This window comes from Fukomys damarensis, unplaced genomic scaffold (assembly GCF_012274545.1).
Source record: "Fukomys damarensis isolate Sample0158 unplaced genomic scaffold, DMR_v1.0_HiC HiC_scaffold_24, whole genome shotgun sequence".
NCBI lineage: Eukaryota > Metazoa > Chordata > Mammalia > Rodentia > Bathyergidae > Fukomys > Fukomys damarensis.
This window is the reverse complement of record NW_022900936.1, coordinates 64,320,857-64,344,931: the sequence shown is the minus strand read 5'-3', so window position 1 is coordinate 64,344,931 and position 24,075 is coordinate 64,320,857. Positions and strand designations below refer to the sequence as shown.

General features: G+C 40.6%; 1 protein-coding gene and 1 pseudogene across 1 annotated transcript in view; both read left to right on the top strand.

Annotated features, from left to right (window-relative positions):
• Hgd (homogentisate 1,2-dioxygenase) overlaps nt 1-19,322 on the top strand; it is a 58,697-nt gene extending 39,375 nt beyond the window's left edge. The window contains exons 6-14 of the mRNA XM_010630011.3: nt 637-728; nt 2,345-2,379; nt 3,579-3,658; nt 5,579-5,678; nt 7,414-7,538; nt 10,120-10,224; nt 12,613-12,739; nt 16,221-16,402; nt 18,709-19,322. Coding sequence (XP_010628313.1) covers nt 637-728; nt 2,345-2,379; nt 3,579-3,658; nt 5,579-5,678; nt 7,414-7,538; nt 10,120-10,224; nt 12,613-12,739; nt 16,221-16,402; nt 18,709-18,858 — 996 coding nt within the window. The 3' untranslated portion in view covers nt 18,859-19,322. The remainder of the gene's footprint in view (nt 1-636; nt 729-2,344; nt 2,380-3,578; nt 3,659-5,578; nt 5,679-7,413; nt 7,539-10,119; nt 10,225-12,612; nt 12,740-16,220; nt 16,403-18,708) is intronic.
• Nucleotides 4,257-5,082, top strand: LOC104866178 (annotated as a pseudogene).
• Nucleotides 19,323-24,075: the final 4,753 nt, after the last annotated feature.

Genomic DNA, 24,075 nt, shown 5'->3' with positions numbered 1-24,075 from the left:
CAAACTGTTAAAATACAAAGAGAAATCCATCCTTCCTGTGCTTCCTTCTTTTGTACTTTCCATCTGTAGGTTTGGGTGAAGGCTGTTTTGGGAAGGTCCATGTGTTAATGGTTTCTTGCACAGTGAATCTTCTGATCACATAGCTGGAGAGCATTAATCAGAATGCATTGTGCTAGGGATATTAAGCTAATCCTCTTCATGAAAAAAGGGTTGTCTACATGGTGGGGTGCCCTTCAGGGGCATTAACTGGCCCCTAAAGCTGCAACCTATCTCCCTAAGCCTCCAAGACATCTGATATCACCTACATGATCTCTCCTCCCAATTGAGCTCAAACATCAAACTGATAAAATGTCACTTTTGAATTCATTTAAAGTATTAAATTTGTGTTTTGTAAATTCATTGGATATAGCCAGTAAGAACATCCAGATTTAGGCCATGGCTGGCAATGAAGGTCAGCCACAACCCAACAAATATTCAGTGAAGTCGAAGTCTGCCAGAGGCAGTCTGGATTCCATATATCCCGCTGATCCTGAAGAGAAGATTCTACAAGATACTTACCTCATGACAACCCCCGGGGCCAGAGGGAGGGCTAGTCTCTTGGGAACTACTCATATTCACCATTCCCTCCCAATACAGGGCCTGCATACCTTGTGCGGTGCTGGAGACATCAGGTCTAACAATGGGCTTGCTGTCCACATTTTCCTGTGTAACAGCTCCATGGAGAACAAGTGAGTAGCACAGTGCATAGTCAGGTCATCCACACTTACAAAGGGTGTTGGCCAGAGGATGAAAGACTCACTCTTACAAAATCATATAAGCACATATATTGTTGTTTTCATTATTGTGAGGGTTTTCTCTCAGAACAGTGTCACTATACATTTATTAATAATGTTAGCATTTCTATTTTGACTATCTCTTGTGACATTAACAAGATCGTAACATACCAGTGCAAAGAGAAAACTGAGGATTGGGGCCTGGAATGAAGGAGTAGTTCAAGAACATTTTGACTCTAGGTAGGTTTGAGTTAAAGTATTCTTAATTTCTAAGTTTCCTCAGTCTTGTTCTTGAGGCTGAAGTCATACTTCACAAACAGTCATTAAGGCTACCCACCTGTTGGTGGTAGATCAGGCTAACAGAATTGGCTTCAGGTAATAGCTTTGTATAAGGTTAACGTTCCTGAGTAGAGAAGTTTATGTGCTAACTTAATAAATAAAGTGGCTTTCCTACCTTTCTTTGAGATGCATACCATCATAAGAGCTTTACATGCGACCTCTGAAACCTTGATTCTGTGTTCATACCTGAACTTCAGTCTTGCTGGCTTAATGAACTCCTGTGAACTATTTATCTTCTTTTGAGTAATGAACTAAGACCAAGATCAGAGCCCTCTGCAAGTCATTGGAGATCTCTCTTTGTGTCCAGTCCCCTATCAGACCACTTCCCCTCCACTCAAGCTGCACTGCCTTCACTCACTTCTTTCAAACTGCCATGGTCTTTCTTGCAACACAGCATGTTCTGTATGCTGTTCCTGTTGTCTGGAATGTCCTTTCTTCTTTCCTAGATAACACACTCAGATCTTAGGTAATACGCTCCATCTTTAGGAAAGCCTTTGTTGTCTTCCCAAAGTAGCACAGATTCCTATTTTTTCATTCTCCCAAACTTGACTTACAAAGTGCCATTATTGTTTGTAATGATGTGCAGTACCTGTCACTTTCCGAAGCAGTTCTGGAAGTCCTCTTTCATGAGTGTCTTTACAGTGTATGGCGTGATTTAAAAAATAGGGCAGTGAATGCAGCTGCCAGGTGCCATCTAACAGAAAGAAAGTCTTGTAAAAACATTACGATGTGTCCTCATCTACTTTATTCACCTGCCTTAGCACCATGTGATTTCTGGCTCTTCCCCAAAGTCAAAATGACCAGAAAGATAACTATTTTTAATTGGTTAATATTTTTAGTTGACTCGGGACATCAAATACAACTAGAGACACTCATGAAAGCAGATTTCCAGAACTGTCTCAGAAAGTGGGAAGGATGATGTGTTTGAATGGGGGGGGGTATGTTGAAGGGTATGTTAATATGCTATATGTTAATGGCAATCTGTCTTTTACTGTAATAATTTTTTAATTTACATATTTGCTGTATTTTTATCATACCTTTTTATCATATCATAGTTCTGAAATTTTTTTTGTTTGCTCTATGAGGGAAGAGACTAGCTTGTTCTGTTCAGTATCTTACGTCCAGCACTGAGCCTGGTACACAATAAGCACTAAACAGTAATTTGTAGAATATATTAATTTGTCTAGACAGTGTTAAAAGTGAAAAATCACAGGAAGTACTCTATGTTTCAGATGCTTTTACAATTCAGATGGAGATTTCTTGATTGGTAAGTTCTGAAAATTTCCAATCCCTTGACCCCTAACCACAAGCTGCTTTCTAATTTTCCATGCATTATTTTCCTACATTCTCCAATCTGTTTTATTCTATTTTGTTCAATCTATAGATTGAGGCCTAGAGGCCACTGGTAGCATGAAAAAGATGTTTTAGTCACTTTTCTGGGACACAGTACCCCACACCTATAGCTTCAAGGAGAGGTTTATTTTGGTTCATGATTATAGACTATGATCAAATGGCTCCAAGGGAGAACAGATGGTAGAGAAGTGTAACAGAGGAAAGCTGCTCACATCATGGCACCAGGAAGCAGAGAGAAGGAAGGAAGCGGGGAGGTAGATATACCCTTCCAGGTCACACCCCCAAGTGACTGCCTCTAGCCTCCCAACAGCACACACAACTAACCAGTGGAAGAATCCACACGTGAGTACAGCTCCTCTGTGTTCCAATCACTTTCTTAAAGCCTCATCTCTGAACACTTGAGGTTTTGGGGGTACACTCCAGAGCTAAACTATAACAGATTCCTAGCATACCCCAGCACACCTACTCTATGTCTGATCTCTCTTTGACCTTTTGGGCCTTTTTGATGTGAAAGATCTGAGCAGTTTAAATGAAATGAAGAGCGATACCAACCTGTGAGTACCTTATTTTTTAAAAACTCTATTTGCCTTCAAATTTGCCCAAGAAAAGTCCGTCTGTGACTGATATATACAATTTAAATACAAATTTTCATGAGACCAATTAAAATATAAGATCTAACAGAAATTTTACTGACACATATACCCATCCCATTTGGTGGTTTTAATATTGATATTCTTGAGTCAACATTTTGATGTAGACATTTGATGTGCAAATCCCAGTCTCCTGCTGGAACTTTCAGAAATGAGTGACTTTCCATCCTATTTCTGCTACCCTTTTTGGTCAGTTCACAAAGTTACATGCATATAAGCACCTCACCTGGTAACCATTTAAAAAAAGAACAGAAAAGGAAAAGGAAGTCAATTTTTTATTCATATTCTTCCAGACAGAAAAATAGCTAACTGAAGTTGTCAGAATATAGTATACACTTTCCCCCAAGAGACACAATAAAGCTCTTTTTATTTGGAATAGAAAGAAAATTCAGCCCTTAAGCATTCATGAAATGGTTCTTGCACAAAAAGAGATGCTCATCACTATCCTATCTTTTTTTGTCAGTTCCCCAAAAAGGGAAGCTTCTCATTTACACTGAGTTTGGCAAGATGTGTGTGCAGCCCAATGAGATCTGCGTCATTCAGGTTGGTAATGTGCCCCCTTTCCTCCCTGCCTCTCCCTAATTTAGGAGCAATGAGATGTTTCAGCTGCTGCTATTTCCTAATTCTAAAATGTCTCTGTCATGTCTAGGCAATGGGGAGGAATTTGAGCTACACAGAAGGCTTTGTGTGCAGAAATGTAAGCAGGCTTAAGTGCTTGCTTTTGTTTTAATATAGCTCACAATCCAAAGCAAAAATAATCTGTCATCTCATTTTCCTAAATGTTCGTACCTGTTCTGGAGAGACTCTGTTGGAAGTAGAAGGCCAGGAAAGTGTTTTTGACTTCTGGTGTTGCCGGAGTGAATTGATCCAGGAGTTGAAGAGGGCTCCAAAGGTGGGAAGTGAAGTCAGTGCCTCAGTTGCCAATAAGTGTGTGTTTTGTGCCCATTCTTCTGTCATACCAAAAAATGAAGAAATATTGCAGTGAACAAAGATTCTTTTGCATTTTAGCACTGCTTTTTCTTCTGTAGTTGGCTTTTGTTTGTTTGTTTCTTTGTTTGTTTGAGACAGGATCTCACTATGTAGTTGAGACTGAACTGGAACTCACTTTGTAGCCCAGGCTGGTCTTGAACTCACAGTGATCCTCCTGCCTCAGCCTCCCGAGTGCTGGGATTACAAGTGTGCACCACGACGACCAGCTGTAATTGACTTTTGAATAAGATGACAGTGGAAGAGATGAAGAATGAAGCTGAGACCGCGTCCATGGATTCTATGGCTCTCTATGCAGTCATGTATCCTGTGTTTAATGAGTTAGACTGAGTAAATCTGTCTGTAGCTCAGACAATGAGAGCTGCTTTCATTAAAGCTGAAAATGAGAATGCAGGTCTTACAAAGGCATCACTATGAAAATTTTAGAGGAAAAAAGTGTAGAAGTCAACTTCACAGAGTCTCTTCTTCATATGGCAGCTGACAATGTAGAAGAGTACATGATTGAATGACCAGGGCCAGAATTCTAGGACCTAAATGAAAAGGCACGAGCACTTGAACAAATTCTCAGTAAGATCCCAGATGAGATCAATGACAGAGTGAGGTTTCTGCAGACAATCAAGGATATAATTAATGCAATAAAAGAACTTCTCAATACAGTGAATAATGTCTTCCAGAAATACCAATATCAGAACCGCAGGGCACTTGAACACCAAAAGAAAGAATTTGTAAAGCACTCCAAAAGTTTTAGTGATACTCTGAAAATGTATTTTAAAGAGGGCAAGGCAATAAATGTGTTCATAAGTGCCAACCGACTAAGTCATCAAACCAACTTGATACTTCAGACCTTCAAAACTGTGGCCTAAAAGTTGTATGTTAACAGATGTACTTCTCAGGGGCGGTATTAAACTGCCTTTATCTGTAAATTTTAAAGTTTGACTGTTTATCAGTCAAATTATCAGTCCCTCCTGAAGAGACCTAATCCAGGATGTTGAATGGAATTATTGCCATCTTATACCATATATTTGTAAAATGTGGCTTAATCATAATCTTACACTGAAGAGTTTGCATCACTTTTGCTATTATTCTTTCGAGAATTATAAGCCAAAAGAATTCACCTTTATGTGTCATTATATAACATTTCTTACAAGAATTGTAAATATTAGTGTTTGGTTCTGACATTTTAACGTGGAAGTGATATGCTGCAAGGTAATGTATTTAACAATATTTGGTGGCAAATATTCAATGAATAGTTTACATCTGTTTACAAAATAATGTGTTTTTGTTTTGTTTTAAGTGTAGTTAAATCAGGGCCACAGTTATCTCTGGGCCTAATAAATTAGACTAGATTTTGTCTTGGGTTATGGATGTGATTCATTCATATTTGATCTGGGTACCTCCCAAAGATAGCTCAACCAATTGCAGCTTATAATTCAGGTATGATTTTGAAAAGCACACCTGTGTCTCTGTCCATTTCAGAGAGGAATGCGGTTCAGTGTAGATGTCTTTGAAGAGACCAGGGGCTACATCCTGGAGGTCTATGGAGTTCACTTTGAGTTACCTGACCTGGGACCCATTGGTAAACCTTCACTATAAGCTTCTAAGATTCTTTTGAGATATAAGATACAGCTAATTGCGTGAAAGTTGAATATCCTTTTCACTGTCTCAAATTTCAACTTTCCTTTAGATACCTTCTCTAGACCAAGTGTCTTCCTAACTGCATGCATAACCAAAAATGACTCAAGCCAACCCATTATAAATTTCTTTCTAGATTGATACATAGACCATTAGAAATAGAGTGACAGATTTTGGGTATGCAGGGTGTACTTCAAAGGATGGATCTGTGACCAGGGTCATCAAAAACAACTTCACAGAAGACATATGGTTTGAGTAATTGTTGACGAAAAGTTGAAGAGATGTGAAAAAGAAAGGGCATACAAGCAAAAGCATACAAGTGGGAATGAGCCCTGTGAATAATCATTTTCTTAAATCAGTAGGTTGTATGTAAGTGGGAAAGACGTCAAAATGGCTGGGTTCCCAACCTATGAAAAGGGGTATTGACATTGATGATGTGCAGCCTGTGAACTTCACATTCCCACTGAGCACTTTCTCCCAAATTCACAAACATAACAGTAAAAAGATACTCCACTCAGTGCCATGAAATAGTTAAAAGCAACAGTCCCCACGAGACAGAATAAAACTTCCAAAAGTAAATCAATGTCCCTGGTCCCCATATTTCTGGCAAGCTTGTGGCTGAAGATGAAGGAAAATAGGGAAGGTATTAGGAGAGGTTGTTCTCAAAATATCCCATGGAGTAAACGGAAAGCTGGGGAAATGGGCCCTCAGTTTCATCTTTGGCCGTACCTCCTAGTTCTCCCTTGTCAACAGCTTTTCAGAGCAAAACAGGGACAGGCCAGCATGTGCCTTCTGGTCACTCCCCTGGGGGATCCAAATATTCAGAGGAAGGTGGGAGGCGGCAGAGAGGCAGCTGGAGCCCTGGTGTGCCGTCTGTCATCCTGCTCACCACCCACACTTCCCACTTTGGTCTGGCTTCCTGCTGCTCCCCAGGCAGCAGAGGCTCTGGGTTCCATGGAACATGTGCCCTCTGGAAAATATATATAATTTTCTAACCAGCTGGGGGCTTATTTTTTTTGACCCCAGGAGCTGGAAATGATAAAACACTCCCCAGGTCTGTCTCTCAGAGTTAAATTATGTTTTTGCACTTACGCTTTTCATATTTAGTCTTTTGATTTATTTTCTTTCTCTGGAGGGAACACTCCCTCCAAAGAAGGGCTGAGCAGGGAAGTCCTGAATACTTCTTTCTCCCTGAATGGCAGGCAGAATTTTTCAGGCTGGAGAGAAATTTTATAGACTTGGATTCTGAGTTCTGTGCAAGGAGCAGAGGCCTGCTTTGAAGGCCCTCCCTGTACATGAGGTCTAGAGTCTCAGGTCTCCTTGGAAAAACAAAAGTCTAATATTCTGTCAGATCTTCCCTTTTCCTCTTTCCTATTCCCTTCCTTTTCTTTTCTGACAACTGTAATGATGAAATAATGCCTGTAAAATGGCCTAGTCACTCTACAAATTGAGGAGATGATGTTGATAATGACACTGAAGAGTTTTGTGAATTTTTTTTCCAACCAAATTCCTTGGGTTTTCCTAAATAGGTACCAGCCTGGGCATCCAGTGAGTCTTTGAGTAATGAAAACAATTTGTAGAGTGGTTCTTTTTTATTGCTGGTTTTGTTTCTGTTTTTTGACACAGGGTCTCACTATATAGTTCAGGCTGGCCTTGAATTTGCTATTCCTGTGTTCTAGGAGCTAATGGCTTGGCCAGTCCTCGTGATTTCTTGATACCTGTTGCCTGGTATGAAGATCGTCAAGTACCAAGTGGTTACACTGTAATTAATAAATACCAGGGCAAGCTGTTTGCTGCCAAACAGGTAAAATAAGAGGTTTCATAGTCAGGGAAGTTAATGAGCAGCTCGTGATGGCCAAGATCAGTGTTAGGGACTTCAGAAACATCCATTCATAGTCATTCATGAAAACTGGCCACAGAGGAGTAAATAATTTACCACTGTCCCAACAAGTGACAAAACTGCCATTCAACCCACATCTGCCTGACTCAAAAGGCTGTGCTGTTTCTATTCACCCAACAATGACAACTCTGCAGAATCTCTATAAATGGTGAGGGAAACATAATGCACAGGCAGTGTAATTTGTTCTAGAAAAGAATATGAGTTAACAGAAAGATCAACCAAGATTTATATACCCCCCAGTGGCCACCCTGTTTTAAATACAAGTTGTAGTTGTGTGAAAAACTATAATAGTACATAAGATCCTAATGATATAATTGACAATTTGAAATAGGAAGAAAAGGGTTAAAGGTGTAGGAAAAGTGGGAAGGGTAGGGGAAAGGTAATAAGTGAAAAGAAAAAAATGGAAATAAAGTGTCTGTAAATAGGGAAGAGAGGAGGGGGGTGAAGGGAGGGCAGGGATAAGGGGAAAAAATGAGAACCAAGACCTGTCCTGTAAAGGTACAAGACTCCAATAATGAATGTAACTGTACTGTGTACCTAAAATGTACCAATAAACTAAAAAATAAATAAATAAATACAAGTCATAGTTGATACAAAGCAAGTATAATTCAGTTAATTAGCTTGTCTTGGTTTATACTACCAATTTGATAATCTCAGGACATAAGCAAAGACACAGATAACAATAATGTTTTAAATGATAGCATAATACATGATCTATAATATAACATATTAACATACTTTATTAATATATTGAGCATATGTTAGAATAAATTAATAATATGCTTTAAAATAATCTAAAAATCTCTTCTGTTCCTGTTATTTGTTTGCTTTATTTTTTCCATCTGACTTATTGTTTATATTTACTAAGGCATGTTGTTTCTTTGAACAGCATCTAGAGGTCATGCCAACCACCAGATCCTGAGCAGTTTGGCACTTAAATTAACCACCGAGGCAGACACTTTCAGGGTTAGAGTTTCTCAAAAGTGGCTGGGGACCATTTACATCAGAAACCCTCCAAGAAGCTTATTTAAAATGCAGATCCTTAGATAGTACTTCAGCCTGACAAAAATGATAACCTCTGGCGATGAGAAGTGAATATCTATGTTCATTTAAAACATGCTGCCTACCTTCCTTTTTATATACAGCTATTAGAGAACTGCCATCCCATAAGCAGTCAGCAGCAGCTCTAGAAAGCTTTCCACTTTCCACTTGGACCTTGTGCTTGTTATCCTCCATGTGCCCACAGACCCATTTTTCTTGCTCAGCCACGGCCTGTTCCCTGGACTGTTACCCTACATAGACAGTATTATATGGGCTTCTTAGTTGGCTGTCTTTTGAGGAGTTCGAGCCACATGAAATGAGAGGGCAAGAGAAAAGACAAGTTGGGGCATTTCCTCCATGCTTCCTTTCTCTTTGAGACTGTTTTCTAGCAATAGCTGCATTCCCCTCCTTCTGTTCCACTCCCTCCCTGTGTCCAGGTGGGTGGCCCAATGGTGTGCTGCAGCTAGTTCATAAAAAGTCGCACCAACCGATATGCACACCTCTTCATAACTGTGTTCTTGGCAACTTCACATTGGTAGCTCAAAAATGATCATGTTGTGAGTGTTTACACCCCAGAAATCAGCATATGCTATACATCAGAGCTTTTTATTTTTCAAAGAGCTAATTGTCTGTTAACTATTAGCATTGTACCCCTTTGTTATGGTTCTGTCTCTTGCTGGAGTGCTATAACTGTATTTCCCTCTCTATTGCTCATGCCTAGGAGTCACACTGTCTTCTCACTCTTGTGAAGCTCAAATACCTCTTCACCTCTTATCATTCCATTTAAACCTAAACCACCTCTGTGAGTAGTCTGTTTGTTACGGTTTTTAGGAGACTTTAAACTGGATCCTCTTTCCCAGGTAGACCCATAGTGGCAGTAGGGACCACCTTCTTATAGCAGAACACTAATTCCCTCCAACCCCCAGACAGGACCAAGAAGGACCTTAGGCTCACTCTGATATCGCAAATCTTTGGGACTGGAATTTATAGAGGTCTTCTCCCCTCTCCTGTACTAACAAACCCAGGATACAATGTCTACTGGAAGCTTCTAAAGGATGCAAAAAACCTGGAGAACTATCACAGTAAATGATCATTGCGTCAGGAAACAGAGGGTAGTCCAGATTGTTTGAAAGTTGCTGGCATCCACAGATTTCCACAGCTATGTTAAAAAATGTTGATAAGGCAGTACTTAGTGAGAGTGCTACACTTCTGCTGCACATGTGATCAGAAGGCAGCTGCAGCTTCCAAACTGGAAAAAATAAGGTTTGTGGCTAAGCTGGGAGGTTGAGGCACCCACAGAATGATTAAGTTATGCTTCTCCCAAAGGATGGTATAATTAGATTTAGAACAATATAAAATAAAGAGTTATGCCCAGTGCATTTTGTAGGATCACAGTTACAAAAATATTGATGCAAAGATCTTCCTTTCCTTCTTTATGTGATAGGCTGTCTCTCCATTCAATGTTGTGGCCTGGCATGGGAACTACACACCCTACAAGTACAACCTGGAGAACTTCATGGTCATCAATTCAGTGGCTTTTGACCATGCGGTAAGTCTGTACCTTGTAGGGGCCCTGGTGGTGGGACAGCCCTCGCCTAAGAGAGGTCCACAGTAGAACATGGCATTTGCACACTTAACATTTGTGAGGTTATCCTTGGAAGGCCTATGCATAGTCATTCATCCCTTGATGAAAAAGTAAAGAACAGCTAGGGAAGCAGTCAGTCCAGATATTCAACATTCACCCAGAAACGCAGCTTAATTCTCTACAGAGTAATCACGTTAACTCTTACAGAAGAATTAAAAACTTAAAAAAAAAACACCTGTTCAACTGCTAATGTTAGTGACGGACTAGTGAAGAGAACACATATGGATTTAAAGAGGCCTTTGTCTTCACAAATCTCAGGAGTCTACGCTGCTTGCTGGTAGCCTACCAGGGTGACTCTAGTTTGGGCTGTTTAGCAATGGTAGAGGGCAAGTCCCTCTTCTGCAGTTACCCATAATGTTCAATGCTTGAACTTCAACCAAAGAAATTCTAGTGTATGAACTTGGTCATAATTTCTGGTCAATTACTGGTCCCTGATCTACACTGTAGCCCCCCCACCATCATCCCACAGTCTTGATAAAGTGTTAGTTCTGAGATCCTGCGGGAAAGTTCATTTTTCATCTGAGTTCATAGCAGATTAACTTAACCCACAAACTGGAGGGATACTTAGGGCAGAAGCCAGAGAATCAGATGGGGATTATTCTGAGCCATTTTGACTTATCTCTGGGGGGCACAAAACTACTTTCTGAATGATTGCAGCTCTTAATGAACCAAAGAAGGAAAGAAAACCAAAATGCCAAGCCCCAAACAACTTGAAAAAGTGTCCTGAGGCACTGATAAAGCGTTATTTGAGCCTCACTACCACTTCTTCAATAGTTTCAGAGCATTTCACATGACAGATGAAGAAATGTTAACTCTGCCAGCAACAAGGGTTGGGGTTTTTTATTTGAATTTACACAGCTTCTATTTTCTCTGTACGGCTGTTACAGCTTCCTTTCTAAAAATCAGATCCAGGACATGAGGGCGAGTTGGCTACAACATCTGTCACCCTACTGATCGCCTGGGTTAATTTGGCTGATCTGGCTGGCGAGATGGGTGTCCCCTTCCTCCCTCACCACTCCATGTGCGTCCCTCCCGAAGCTGCGCACTGGGTGGAAGAGGATGCCCACCCCTGATAAAGGAGGACCGTTTCCTCGGTCAGGGGTATACTAGTAGCTGAGCTCCCCTGCTAGAACCTCCAAACAAGCTCTCAAGGTCCAACTAAAAATCAGATCCAATTGCTCTCCCACCGCATTGGAAAACCTTTGCAGGCTCCCCACAGTTTGGGAATAAATGTGTGCTCTGAAGCGTGGCATTTGATGCTCTTCACCACCTGGCCCTGACCTCCTTTTTCCAGCAGCACCTCTTGCCCCTGTCCCTTCTGTCAGTGCACCCTGGGTTTTAACCTTGTCTTCTCTGCACAAACTCCCTCTGCACTTTAATGTTTCTTCTATTTTCTCTGATAGAATGCCTTTTTCCTCCCTTCCTTCTTTCCTTCCTTTTTTCTCTCCTTCCCCATTTGCTTCTCTCCACCTTTCTCTTTCTTTTTTCTGTTCATTTATCAAGACCTCGCTTAAATGACAACTCCTCTTTGAAGACTACTCTGGTATTTTCAGGTAGATATAGCCGTTTTCCTCTCTCCTGCCCCAATTGAAGGCGAAAGGTACAGGGACAAGATCCCAAGCATCCTTGACTCCCCAGATGCTAACATGGCATCTGAAATGAAACATAATTGTTGATTTCAGTTAAAGCAAATCTCAGTCTTTCCACTGAAAGAGTCTAAAGTTTAAAAGCATAATCTTGTCCCTCAAACTATCCCCCTCTACACCATCACCACAGAGACTGGTGGAATAAAATGGTGTGTTTTTGATACAAAGTCAACAAGGATCAGAAAGTAGGAAAGCGATTCTCAGACTTACTTGCTATTCATACCATCTGGATTCCCCCAAAGAGGAACATATCTTCATCTACACCAAAACATAGAAACTGTTTTACACTATTAAAAACTATTTTCCCACCTCACTCCGAGAATCTCCCCTGCCTAAGGCTCTGTGAGAAGGCAGCACCACTGCTGTCAGAGCTAAGGGGTGGGGTGTAGTGTGGGCCCAGCAGGGTAAACAAGCAGCTCAGAATCCTCTTAGCTGGTGTGAATTTGTTTTGCTTCAAGCACAGCAAGGGTCAGATGAGTGATCACTGAATGTTGACCAGAAGCCCAGTCTTCAAGGCCTTGATCTGTGTCACTGATCAAAAACTAGACTGTTGTTTGAAAACACCTTTGTGCACAGGCAACGTGTGTGTCCTTGTCCAGCCACGTCCCTTGCAAACTGCATTCAGTCTCTCCTTGTGCATTCACAGGACCCATCCATATTCACAGTTTTGACTGCGAAGTCTCTCCGCCTTGGAGTGGCCATTGCTGATTTTGTCATCTTTCCACCTCGGTGGGGGGTTGCTGAGAAGACCTTCAGGCCTCCTTATTATCACAGTAAGTCTTTTTCCGAGTCACACTTAGAATTCAGAAAGCAAAGCAGTGAGCACTGCCCATTGGGAATAATGCCCAGGTTGTTCTGGGCACTTTTCCCTTCCCTGAGTTCCAGATCCTGCCCCCTAGGCCTGCTGCTGCTCCCCAGACTTTAAGCTGCTCAAACTTCACACCATCTACAGCAATGGCAGGATGCATAGACTTCAAGCTTATATCTCTGTGCTCTCCAGCCTCAAAGAGAGTAAAAAAGTTGGTAAAGTGCCAAACAAGAAGTTTATGTACATTTAAGATTTTTCTTTTAAAGGATGGAGAAGAGCAGCAGTGTTGTTAGTTAACTGTTTGGCGGAACTTCATTACCTACATCAGGTTCAAGTGCCAGGATAATGTGCCCTCTCTGGTTATTTCAGCAGTACAGAGCCAACCTCAATCTACACTAGAGGACAGATTCTCTTCTGGAAGGAGTTCCTGCAGAGCACTAATTGCCTAGATCAAGATCTCAAGAACCTACTATTTTTATTTTACTAATGCCTTATGAGTAACAAAAGGCCCTATTACAAAGTTCCGGAAAAATATTAACTCATTTAATTGTTGTAACAGCTAAAAGAGGTAATATGATTAGCCCCCTTTGTATTTACCAAAAGATGGAACTGACACAGAGAAATTAGTTGATTCTCAAGGACTCACAAGTAGTTAATGGGAGTGTCAACATTTTATCGCAGACTGTCCGATACCAGAGCAGATACTGTGGCCCCCAACTGATAAGGCTAGCATAATGGCAGAGTGCCCAATGCATAGTATGCATCTAGTATTTATTCAATAAGTGAGTAACATAGGTCATAACTATATTTTTAATTGTGTGATAAATGGCTGAAAATCAAACGTAAGTAAGATTGGTGTATAATTCTACTTCCCAGACATTGCATTTTTTTGAACACAGAGCTGTAGAAAAATTCTAAGATGCTTTTCAGCTGGAACATTCTGGAAAAAACAAATTCTTTCCATAGTTCATGGAAGGGCCTTCAGCTTATGTGAGGTTCATGTCTGTATGTACCAGCTCCAGGTACCAGGGCTCTACAGTGTACATTGCACCGAAGGACCAATGTAGGCATTTGTGAGGTGGGGAAGTAAGGTCTTTAGGATCAAAGAAGGCCATTGAATATAAATGCCAGCATCCCCTTTTCAGGTGCCACATCAAGAGTGCCCTTTTAAAATAAATAGTTTATTCTCAAGGCCCACCCCCATAGAACTTATTTCCTTGGCTTTGAAGTAGAAACTTAGACTTGCATTTTGAGCCAGCAAGCCAGGGGATTGTGACAGAGGAGTTTTACAGACATTGTGTTGAGAAATTGTGACCTTGCATTTGTCTCACCACCTGGGCAGAGGGATAACAAAACAGAGTGAGTTGGACAAATTTGCTTTTATGCAATAGGCCCACAACTCACTCCTTCATCTTCCCATGTACTTTAGACCACGTGACTCAAATGACCTTGTGAAATGTCTCCTATAATTTTTGAAATGACTCTGAAAATAAATTTGGCCCTGGGACACATTTCATAGAGCAATGGATGCCCTGAGTTGATTGAGAAAAAAAAAAAGCACAGAACCCCAAGTTAAAAATTAGTTTTACCAGAGCTATTAAAAATATCACTTCAGCAGTGCTCAAACTCTTTGCTACTTTGATGTGACTTTAAAGGCTAGTGGGGAATTATGCTGTAGAAATGTTGCCTCCAGTCATTTTAATGCACCTTAGCCAACGAGATTTGGCTTTAATCAGAAAGGCAAGGTCTACCCTCCCACTGTCCTTTGAAATATTGTAAGTGAGGTAGAAATGTTATCACCAAACTCAGTGCAAACTAAATTCATATTCAAATCAAATCCCACCTTGCTTCTTTCTTAAAATTAAGCTGTGAAGGTGACCCAAAGGACACATGCTACAATGAGGAACGTGACAGCAAATTTAAGTCATGAGCAGAACTGTTTTTAAAATACATACACTTTGTGCTTCCATTTGCTTCTTTTTCTCTATTTCTGCTTCATGGAGAAGCAAGTCGAGATATGATCTTCTGCAGGGGCTGTTACACCCACGCTCTCTTTGTAGAGATTTGAAGCAGCTTTTTGTTCTGGGGAGAGGGTGTGTGTGGCTGCTTAGTGGATTATGGAAATAGTTTGACACTTTCTTACACTTCACATAAGGAAGAAGGGCAGGTGTTGGCCAAATCAAGTGTTTGACTTAGCAAGACTTTGCATTTCTACTTTATGGATTGTGTTTTCCATATTCTCATAGGACAGACTATGCATCCTTTAAACAACCTCTTATTCCTCTCCGTATCAGAACTTAGTACAATAGCTAATTATGTATGTTATATGGATGGACAGGTAGATGGGTGGATGGAGATGAAAAGGCACTTAAATTTGCTCATGTTATATTTCTTTCATTCTTGCTCTAAAGGTGTTGTTATTCTAATAGAGCTTTATTTCATAGAAACATAACTCTGAAATATTTCAAGCATGATGATTCTTTTAAATTTTGTGTGACTCCAGAATACATTTAACTTATGAGAAACCAGATTTCCATTTAAGATAGAAAATAACTGTCTAACACCCAGGGTTATTTAATAACGTGATAGGTTGCTTTGTAGAGTAGAGAACTTCTATCCATAGAAGGCATGCAGGAAAAACCCAGGAAGTAACCTATTAGTGATACAGAAAACCTCCTGCACTGAGTGGGAATAGGGGTCATTTATAATTTTAAGATTCAGGATTCCAGAAGAACCAAATAATAAGATTATATCTGATTCATGCACAGAATATATTTGTTATGATAAATAGCATTTGTGGCCTGTGTTTTACACAGAGCAAGACTCTGTCACACATTATCATATAATGGACTGTAAGCTCAGGTTTCTTTATATAATGTCACCTTTCACACACACATCCACCCCACTTCAGCTTTCTAAATTGGGAATCAGAAATAAGGTAATGTCACGTATTAAAGGGATAATTTGAGAAAAAGTTCTGATCTGGGAGAAAAGCTGACTTTGATATGGGAGTTGTAAATTAGGACAGAATACTTCCACTGTTTATTATTTCTTTGCATTTTCATTTTTCTTGTCTAGGCCATGGTTTTCTTCAGGTCTAGACTAGTTTCTTTCAGATAGTGGATCTTGAGACTTCCCAGTCCACATGGCCATGGAGTAGAGAGCTTGACCTACCAAGAATTCAATATCGATTGATGTTCTGTGGTTGCTCTTCTGTAAATCCATACTTTTTATTGTCAATCAGTGTTTTCTATTAATCCTATAAAATCTATCAGATTGTCCTATCTTATTGGAATTCTGCAGAAATAATGCTGGAGGGCATTTTTTTTTTTTTTTTTTTTTTTTTTTAGTCTTTGGTTTGTAGTTCCAAATCTTGGACATTTTTTTTTTTTTTTTTTTTGGTCTTGCCTTCAATAATAAAAACAGTGCTGCTTCCACCTTCCCAGGAAACTGCATGAGTGAATTCATGGGACTCATCAAAGGTTACTATGAAGCAAAGGAAGGAGGATTCCTGCCAGGTGGAGGCAGCCTGCACAGTGCCATGACCCCTCATGGCCCTGATGCAGACTGCTATGAGAAGGCCAGCAAAGCCAAGCTGGCACCAGAGAGGATTGCTGATGGCACCATGGTAAGCAGTGTAGATGCCAGTCCTCTGTGCTTCGTTCTCCCCATCTGTATAATGCGTGTGTCACCCAGAGGGCAGAGGGCAGTGAGTTGACCTTATGGGCTACTCCACACTGTTCAAGTACAAAAGAATATGAGTATTTCTGTGGGAAAGATCTTCCTATATCTACATGCAGCCCTGTGAATGTGCCCTGTCTCAGAGTCTTCTGCCTCAGGAAGTAATCCCCTAAGGTTACAATAGCAGGGGAGGCCAGCTGTCTCCTTTGGTCAGTTTTTAAGCCAATACAGGTCAGGAAGCCTTTGCATCACTATAGTCAGGGCTTTTGAGCAGCCTTCCTCAGCTGTTTTCTTACTTCCTTCACTCTGCTTGGCATGGGATGAAACCAGTGGGATTTAAAACCTGCTCTGTATTCCTCCTGCATCAGGCTGTAAGCATTGGAGATGAACACAATTGCAGTTGGCTATGGTACTTGATTTTATTTTATTTTTTGCATTTTTGGAGGTGGAGTTAATGGGCCACAAGAAATAATTTTATACTAAATCATATGCAAAGTTGCTTTATATTTTAAAATAAATGCCTTCAGTGCTATCTGGTTTCAAACTGCAACAGAGAACTGCTCAACCCCATTCCCCATTTGTAAACTTACATGACTTTTGAGCAGTAGGTCTCCTCCTGTCCATGCAGTTTACTTTCAATCCTAATACCAAGGCTAGAGTTGGTGGAGTTTCCTGGAGGAGAGGGCCAGTCCTTCCTACCTACTTAGCCTCTTTTCTATTTCCCCTTGCAAGGGCTTCTTGGGGGTTTCTATAGGACCCCATATCTCTATGAGACACTGCCTAACAAACTCAGTTAAGGTATTGCCTCTGAAGCCTCCTGAGAATGCATGGGCTACTCCAGGATTGCCCCACAGTAACCTCTGGTGCCCTAAATTAGCTCTGGGCGGTCACTGTTCTTGGGGAGCAATGTCTACAACAGTGAGTCAGAGAATAGGGCTGTTTTTGTTAGGAGTGAGACTGAGTAATATCCAGGTCCTGGGTTGGAAGTGGAAAAGAGCTCTCCTACTTACAAGATTAGGAGCATGGGAGATACTGGGTGTGTGGAAGACCAGAATCCTTGGAAGGGGAGATCTATCACTTTACCTGGATCTAATTTTGAGTCTCCTTTACCATTTTCCGTTTTACAATTTAGGCCAGGTTGATCTATGTGCTGTCCTTATTAAGGTTTGGAATGACTAACTTGATACAATATTGTCTTCACAGCTCAGCTGGGAGGGGGCTTTTGGTACTCCTGCCAGACAGTGAAGCTCCACAGAAGGGGTCAGCAAAAGATAGTAATAGCATATCTATCCTCCTTATACCTAAATAGTGCTTTATATCTTACAGAGCACTTCCCCATGTCCTCATTCAGTCCTCGTATGAAGCCTATCACAGATAGTCAAGTCAGAACACTTATTTCCACTCATTTAGATAAAAAGAAGTTAACGTATATGAGACACCCAACATTAGTGGGGGTGCTATGAATTGTGTCACAAGAGTTGTATCAGTTTCTTTTTATCTCTATATATTTTTGAAGTTTCCTAATGTGAACATATGAGAATTGCAGGGTTTTATTTTTATTTTTATTCTTATTTTTTTAAAAGCTACTGTAGACAGGAAAAATCAGTAAATGATGAAACTGAAATGTCTAAGACAGAGTATTTCTATGTTCTTTCTGATGTGTATGAAAACCTCCAGAACACAGTGGGACATCCACTGCTCAGATTCTTTTGGGAAAAGGCATTTTAAACTGTTCCAGCCATTTCTGTTGTTTTCTTTCTATTTCCCTATTCCTCCTTTTCCTTTTCCAACCTGTCTATTGGTCAGTCTTGAAAAGGAAAGCTCAAATCTCAGCTCTGCCTTGATATATCTCCTGAGACAAGCCATTTCCCAGGTCTGAGTCTTGGTTAGCTTTATGAAAATGGGCACTGTGCTCTTTTCCACAAGGACATAGCCAAAGTAAGCGACAGCTCCTGGGAAGAATATTTTCAGATCTTGCCAATTTAGCCCCATGATTCTATGAAGACAATGTGGGGTACAAGTGCCCAATTCTCCTTGGCAGAAGAAACTTGGTACCCTGAGTAGTTAAAGGTCTTGCTCAAGGTCTCACTAGCTTGAGCCAGAGCCCAGGGTTTGGGCTTCCTCTCCTCACCATGCCAGCACACGTGATTGATTAGGAAAAGATTTTGCCTACTATGTCTTCTTTTGACACCTATTGAAATCTAATCAAATGTACTCGATTGTCTACCTCACCTCTACCCTCATTTCCTATAGGCATTTATGTTTGAATCCTCCCTAAGTTTGGCTGTCACCAAGTGGGGACTCAAGACCTCCTGTTGTTTGGATGAGAACTACTACAAGTGCTGGGAGCCCCTCAAGAGCCACTTCACTCCCAATTCCAGGAATCCTACAGGACCTAATTGAGAGTGGGGCATCTCTGCCATAATTGAGAATGCATTTGTTTGGTCTCTTTGAGAATCTCGTGCTTTGGGGTAGCATAAGGTGGTGGGGGTTGGTGGTTAAAATTAGAACTCACTTTTCACAGTAAAGTAAGTTGGAACATTTTTGGAAATATATTTGTAAAGTTCTATGACTATCAGATTCATGATTCAATAAATACTCACTGGTGTTCTGTGGACATGGCAAATGGTCATAATCAAGTGTTGATGAGGCAGACCTATGTTGGCCAGCACTGGTGGGCCAAGTGAGGCCAAGAGATTTAGAGCAAGGCTAGAGCTAGCACCCCTTCCCCTGTGCTTGGCCTGAGGGCCTTTATTCTAGGAGCACAAGTTGAAGTAACTACAATGCCAAGTCCAAGTAACATAATACCAGGAATAATAGATCAGAATTAGGACCCTGAGCCAAAATGAAGACAAACTAAACTCTTAGGAATCAATCCAGACCTGGGGAAGTTCAGGTCAGCAAAGCTCTGATCAGCCTGCTGTCAACCTAAAATATATGGTTATCCAGGATAACAGGCAGTCTAACAGAAACCCAGCCACCAAAACCACTATGGAAATCAAGTGTGGAGACTCCTGAAAAAATTTAAAGTAGAAGTTTCATTTGACCTAGATATTTGACCTAGGTATCTCCCAAAAGAGTTAAAGACATCATGTTACAGTGATACATGTAAATCTGGGAAGCAGCCTATATATCTCTATCAACAGATGGATAAGAAAAAGTAATAGTTACACACAATGAAGTACTACTCTGCCATAAGGACAGATAAACATCAGTCATCTATAGGAAAATGGAGGCACCTCGAGACCATAATGATAAGTGAAATAAATCAGACACCAAAGCTTAAACATCATCTGGTTTCTCTTATAGAAGAAGCCCAAATCATAAAGAACAAAATAAAATATAGATGTTAGGAATTAGGGAGATAAATCTTTCTCAAATGGGAAGGGAATTGAGAGATGGAGGAAGAGAAAAGGGATGAAAATGTGATTAAGATGTGCTATGTAGGGTCAGGGATTTAGCTCAGTGGTGCCGCCACCTGCCCCAAAAGCACAAGTACCAACTCTACCCAAAGAATGTAAATATTATGTACTGCAAACATGTACTAAAAAGAAAGAAAGAAACACAGCCACCAAAAAGGGAGACAGACTCACTTTGGATCACTAATTGTCCTGGTTTGCCTAGAATTGCCTCCGTTTTTGCAGTGAAAGCCCTGCATCCCAGGAATCCCCTATGGTCAAATGGGGACCACTGTCCATTCTACTGTTCATTCATTTATCAATCCATTTGCCAACCATGGGTTGAGTCCTTACTACCAGCTTCAGAGCAAGTTACTGGGAAGAATGGTTGAAAAGGACAGAGCAATATTTCCCCTTATGGGGAATATTTCACCATCTGGGGAGATTAAGGTAAAAGAGAATCAAGATCTTTCAAGCACAAAGACGAAAAAAATAAGGCAGTATGGTATGGACAGCTGTACCTAACAGTGCCCTTCGTATTGTCAGCGTCCCACCCAGAGAACTGAACTATCCACAACAGAGTGTGAGTCAGTTAGGTTCTTCTGCAGTGGGACGACACACAGATCAGACAGAAATATTATGAGAAGCAACATTTTTCACTGCTTCTGTTCTTTAGTTTTAAGACATTTCTCCTAATTTGTTGCCATGGTAGCGATTTTTATATGCCGCTACCACGTTTTCATTCAGCAATAGGTAATGAAAGGCAGCTACTAGAATTGCCAGAGAGGAACTAGAATTGTCAGATAAAATATAACATTAATGTAAATTAAATTTTAATTTCAGACAAACCACATATAATTTTTAGTGTATGTCCTACACAATACTTGAACATCCTTATGCTAAAATTTTATTCATAGTTTATCTGAAACTCAAATGAGAAACCTGTATCTTTATTTGCTAAGTTTGGCAAAGCTGCTAGGAATATAGAGGTCAAGAAGATAACTTTTTTATTCTTTTAGTTTATTAGTGCCTGTTTGCAATACATAATGTTTATATTCCTTGTGGAAAGTTGGTACCTGTACATAAGACATCCCAATTCCTCTTTTTCATCCCTTATCATCTCTCCTTCTATCTCTTGATCTCATCAAGGAGATAGATATCATCTTTATTCTTGGAGAGATTAGATTTCCAAGGGGGAGTCAGACAAAATAAGCAAATTAATTACAAACTATGAAACACGCTGAGAAGAAAACAAATAAAATCCACCAATACACGGCATGGACTGGGGGAGATCTTTCCCTCAGTAAAGAAGGTCTTCAGAAATAAATAACTTTTAGCCAGACAAATCTAAACAATTGAAAGGAGCAAGTCTTTCGGAAAGTGTGAGAGTGGAGTGGGGTGGGACGAGAAGGAGCGTATTCCAACAAAATGCCTGTGGGGTCAAGAACTTGAAATAAGAGCGAGTATGGGAAGCCCAGGACGAGGGTATTACAGTAGCCCAGGTGAAAAAACAAAACAAAACAAAAAGACCTTGTCTTGAATGCGTGAAGCAGCGACAGAGAAAGAAGCGGGCCCTTTCCAGCAAGCTGTGGAATGCACCTGGAAGACTTATTGTGTAAGTTGTAAGGGTGAGGGGAGAGCTAGGATGAATGCTGGATTCCTAGCAATGGTATTTCATGGTATCAAGAAACAAGGTGAAGGTATGTTTAAGGGCAACAGATGTTGGTGTGAACTCCACTGTTCCTTAACATCACAGAGTCCTTATTAAGTTAAATATTGTTACTAGCAAGCCTGTTAAGACAGCACCTGTAAATAAGCCTTAAGAATGAGCACAGCTGCAGAAGCTTCCCACCGCTCCTGCAAGCCCATCAGTAATCACCAACCATGCTTTCAGCTGCCACACACATGGTGTTGCCTGAGGCCAAAGCAGAGCTCAGCAAGTCCTAGAAATGAAATGCTCTGGACACAGGTGTTGGTCAGGGACAAGTGAGAATTTGTGAATAAACATGGCAGTTCTCTTGCTCCAAAGCCTTCCCAGGCCTTCTAGGTTTCCATGCACTTAGCACTCCTGTATCTTGTCTCCCTACTCCTGGCAGTAACTCCCCAGGTAGGGATGATATTTCACCCAGGCCAGACTGTTCACACTAATTAAAATAAACTGATTTATTTTCACTTAGTTGTGCTTCAGGTCAGCTAGGAAGTTGTGTATCGTTCCCTTAATAACCTGTTCTCTGAGATGTTTTCTTCTAACAGGCTGCTCAAGAAATATACTATCTCTTTCCTTTGAAATAGAAAGCCTTAAAGAATGAAAAGTACACTAGTTAAGTTGCCTCCAATAGTAGGCAGGTTTTCTGCCAGACCCTCTTGGCACTTCGTTTATTTTGCTATTAGAAAAGTGTGCAACAACAGCCACTTTTCTCTGCTTCCTTCCAGAGAGATTTCTGTCCAAGCCCAGGCTACTATCAATGGCTTGGACCAATGGCTCTCAATGGGAGCAATTTTGTTTCCCTATACCCACTCCAAGATATCTGACAAAGACTGGAGACACCTTGGGTTATCACAACTGGGGAAAGCTCTGCTGGCATCTGGTCAGCTAAATAAACATCCTAGGAATAACAGAACAGTCTCCCACAACAAAGAGCTATCTGGTATCCAGTATCAACAGATGCAATGGTTCTTCACTTTGGCTGTGCATTAAATCTCTAAGCAGCTCCTTTCACTCACAGAGCTCAGGGAGTGCCACAGATCAACTACTTGAAAAACTAAAGCAGTGCCCTGTGCGGAGAACTCTTTTAAAAACTCCTGACATGAGTGCATTGCACAAACAAGGCTGACACCACTGCCTTAGACCTTTGTAACAGAATGAAAACACCCTGTTGCAAACCTCAGATCTTGGTCCAACTTGGGGTTTCCTAGGGTCTACAGAATGAAGCTCCCCATTTCCCAGTAAACATGGGAAAGGATGGCTGTGTGGAGTGAGGGATTACTCAAGAGGAAAAGCAAACCCTAGACCGCCTATCAGAAAGCAAGCATGTAAGAGTGCCCAGATGGGGCAAAGGAAGAGGTGGTGATGGGCAGAGGGAGTTAAGAGAAGCTAAGGCCCAGTTGTAAACTAGAAATTAAAAATTAACTCTGGGAGGGCCAGGAATTTGGCTCAGTGATGCCACCACCTGCCTCGCAAGTACAGGTCCCAAGTTCAATCCCCAGTACCAAAAAATAAAATAAAATAAAAATAAACTCTAGGAGTTTGAGGTATGAAGGTTGTAAGTTTGAGTCCAGCCTGGGCAATTTAATGACTAAATGATACCCTGTCAAAAAAAAAAAGCAGAGAATGTGGCAATGTAACTAAGTGCAAAGGCCCTGGGGTCATCCCCCAGAACTGCAAAAGAAAAGAGTGAATATGCAGTTACTGTATTATGATTTTCTAGTAATACAGAAATGCCTCAGAAAATATATGAAAGTGTTCTTACTATTGAATCTGAAGGAAATTTTGTCCTTCTGGGAAGCTATTTTACTCCTAAATGAAACAAAAATAGACTTAAAGTCTTGAGTACTGACATCCAAACTTATTTGTGACATTTAGTGGACAGCTAGCCTTTAATTTGATAAAATCGACTTTATATAATTGCATTACAAAATCAGAGACCAACATATGGCCAAAATTTATGCTTTTATGAGGCAGTAGAGTATGTGGTTAAGAGCACAGATGCTAGACTGCCTGGATTCAAATCTAGGTTCTATGATTTGGTGGTGGTATGACCCTGAGAAAATTATTTAGCCTACCTAAGTTTTGGTTTAGCTATAAAATGATTACACCTTCCTCATAGTATTAGTTAAAATAAGTTGCTTAAAATAATGCCTATCATATTGTATATATAAGTAGCTATTATTTGGGGAAAGTTTTTTTAAATCTTGCTCTGGAAACATTGATTTTTAATGATATCTAGTAGATGCTTCTTCACATAATACAATACAGTAAAACCTTGGATTGTGAGTAACTTGTTCTGAGAGTGGTCTGCAAGATGAGCAAATGTTTCTAATAAATTTTAGCTTCATAAATGAGCAGTGTCCTGCAATATGAGAGGTACACAACACCCATTGTCACATGATCACAACTGAGCCAGTGGTTCCTGGGGTGTGTGTGTGTGTGTGTGTGTATGTGTGTGATTGTGGGTGATCATTCCCAACAGCAAGAGGTTATGGAAGAGGTCTTGTCGTCAGA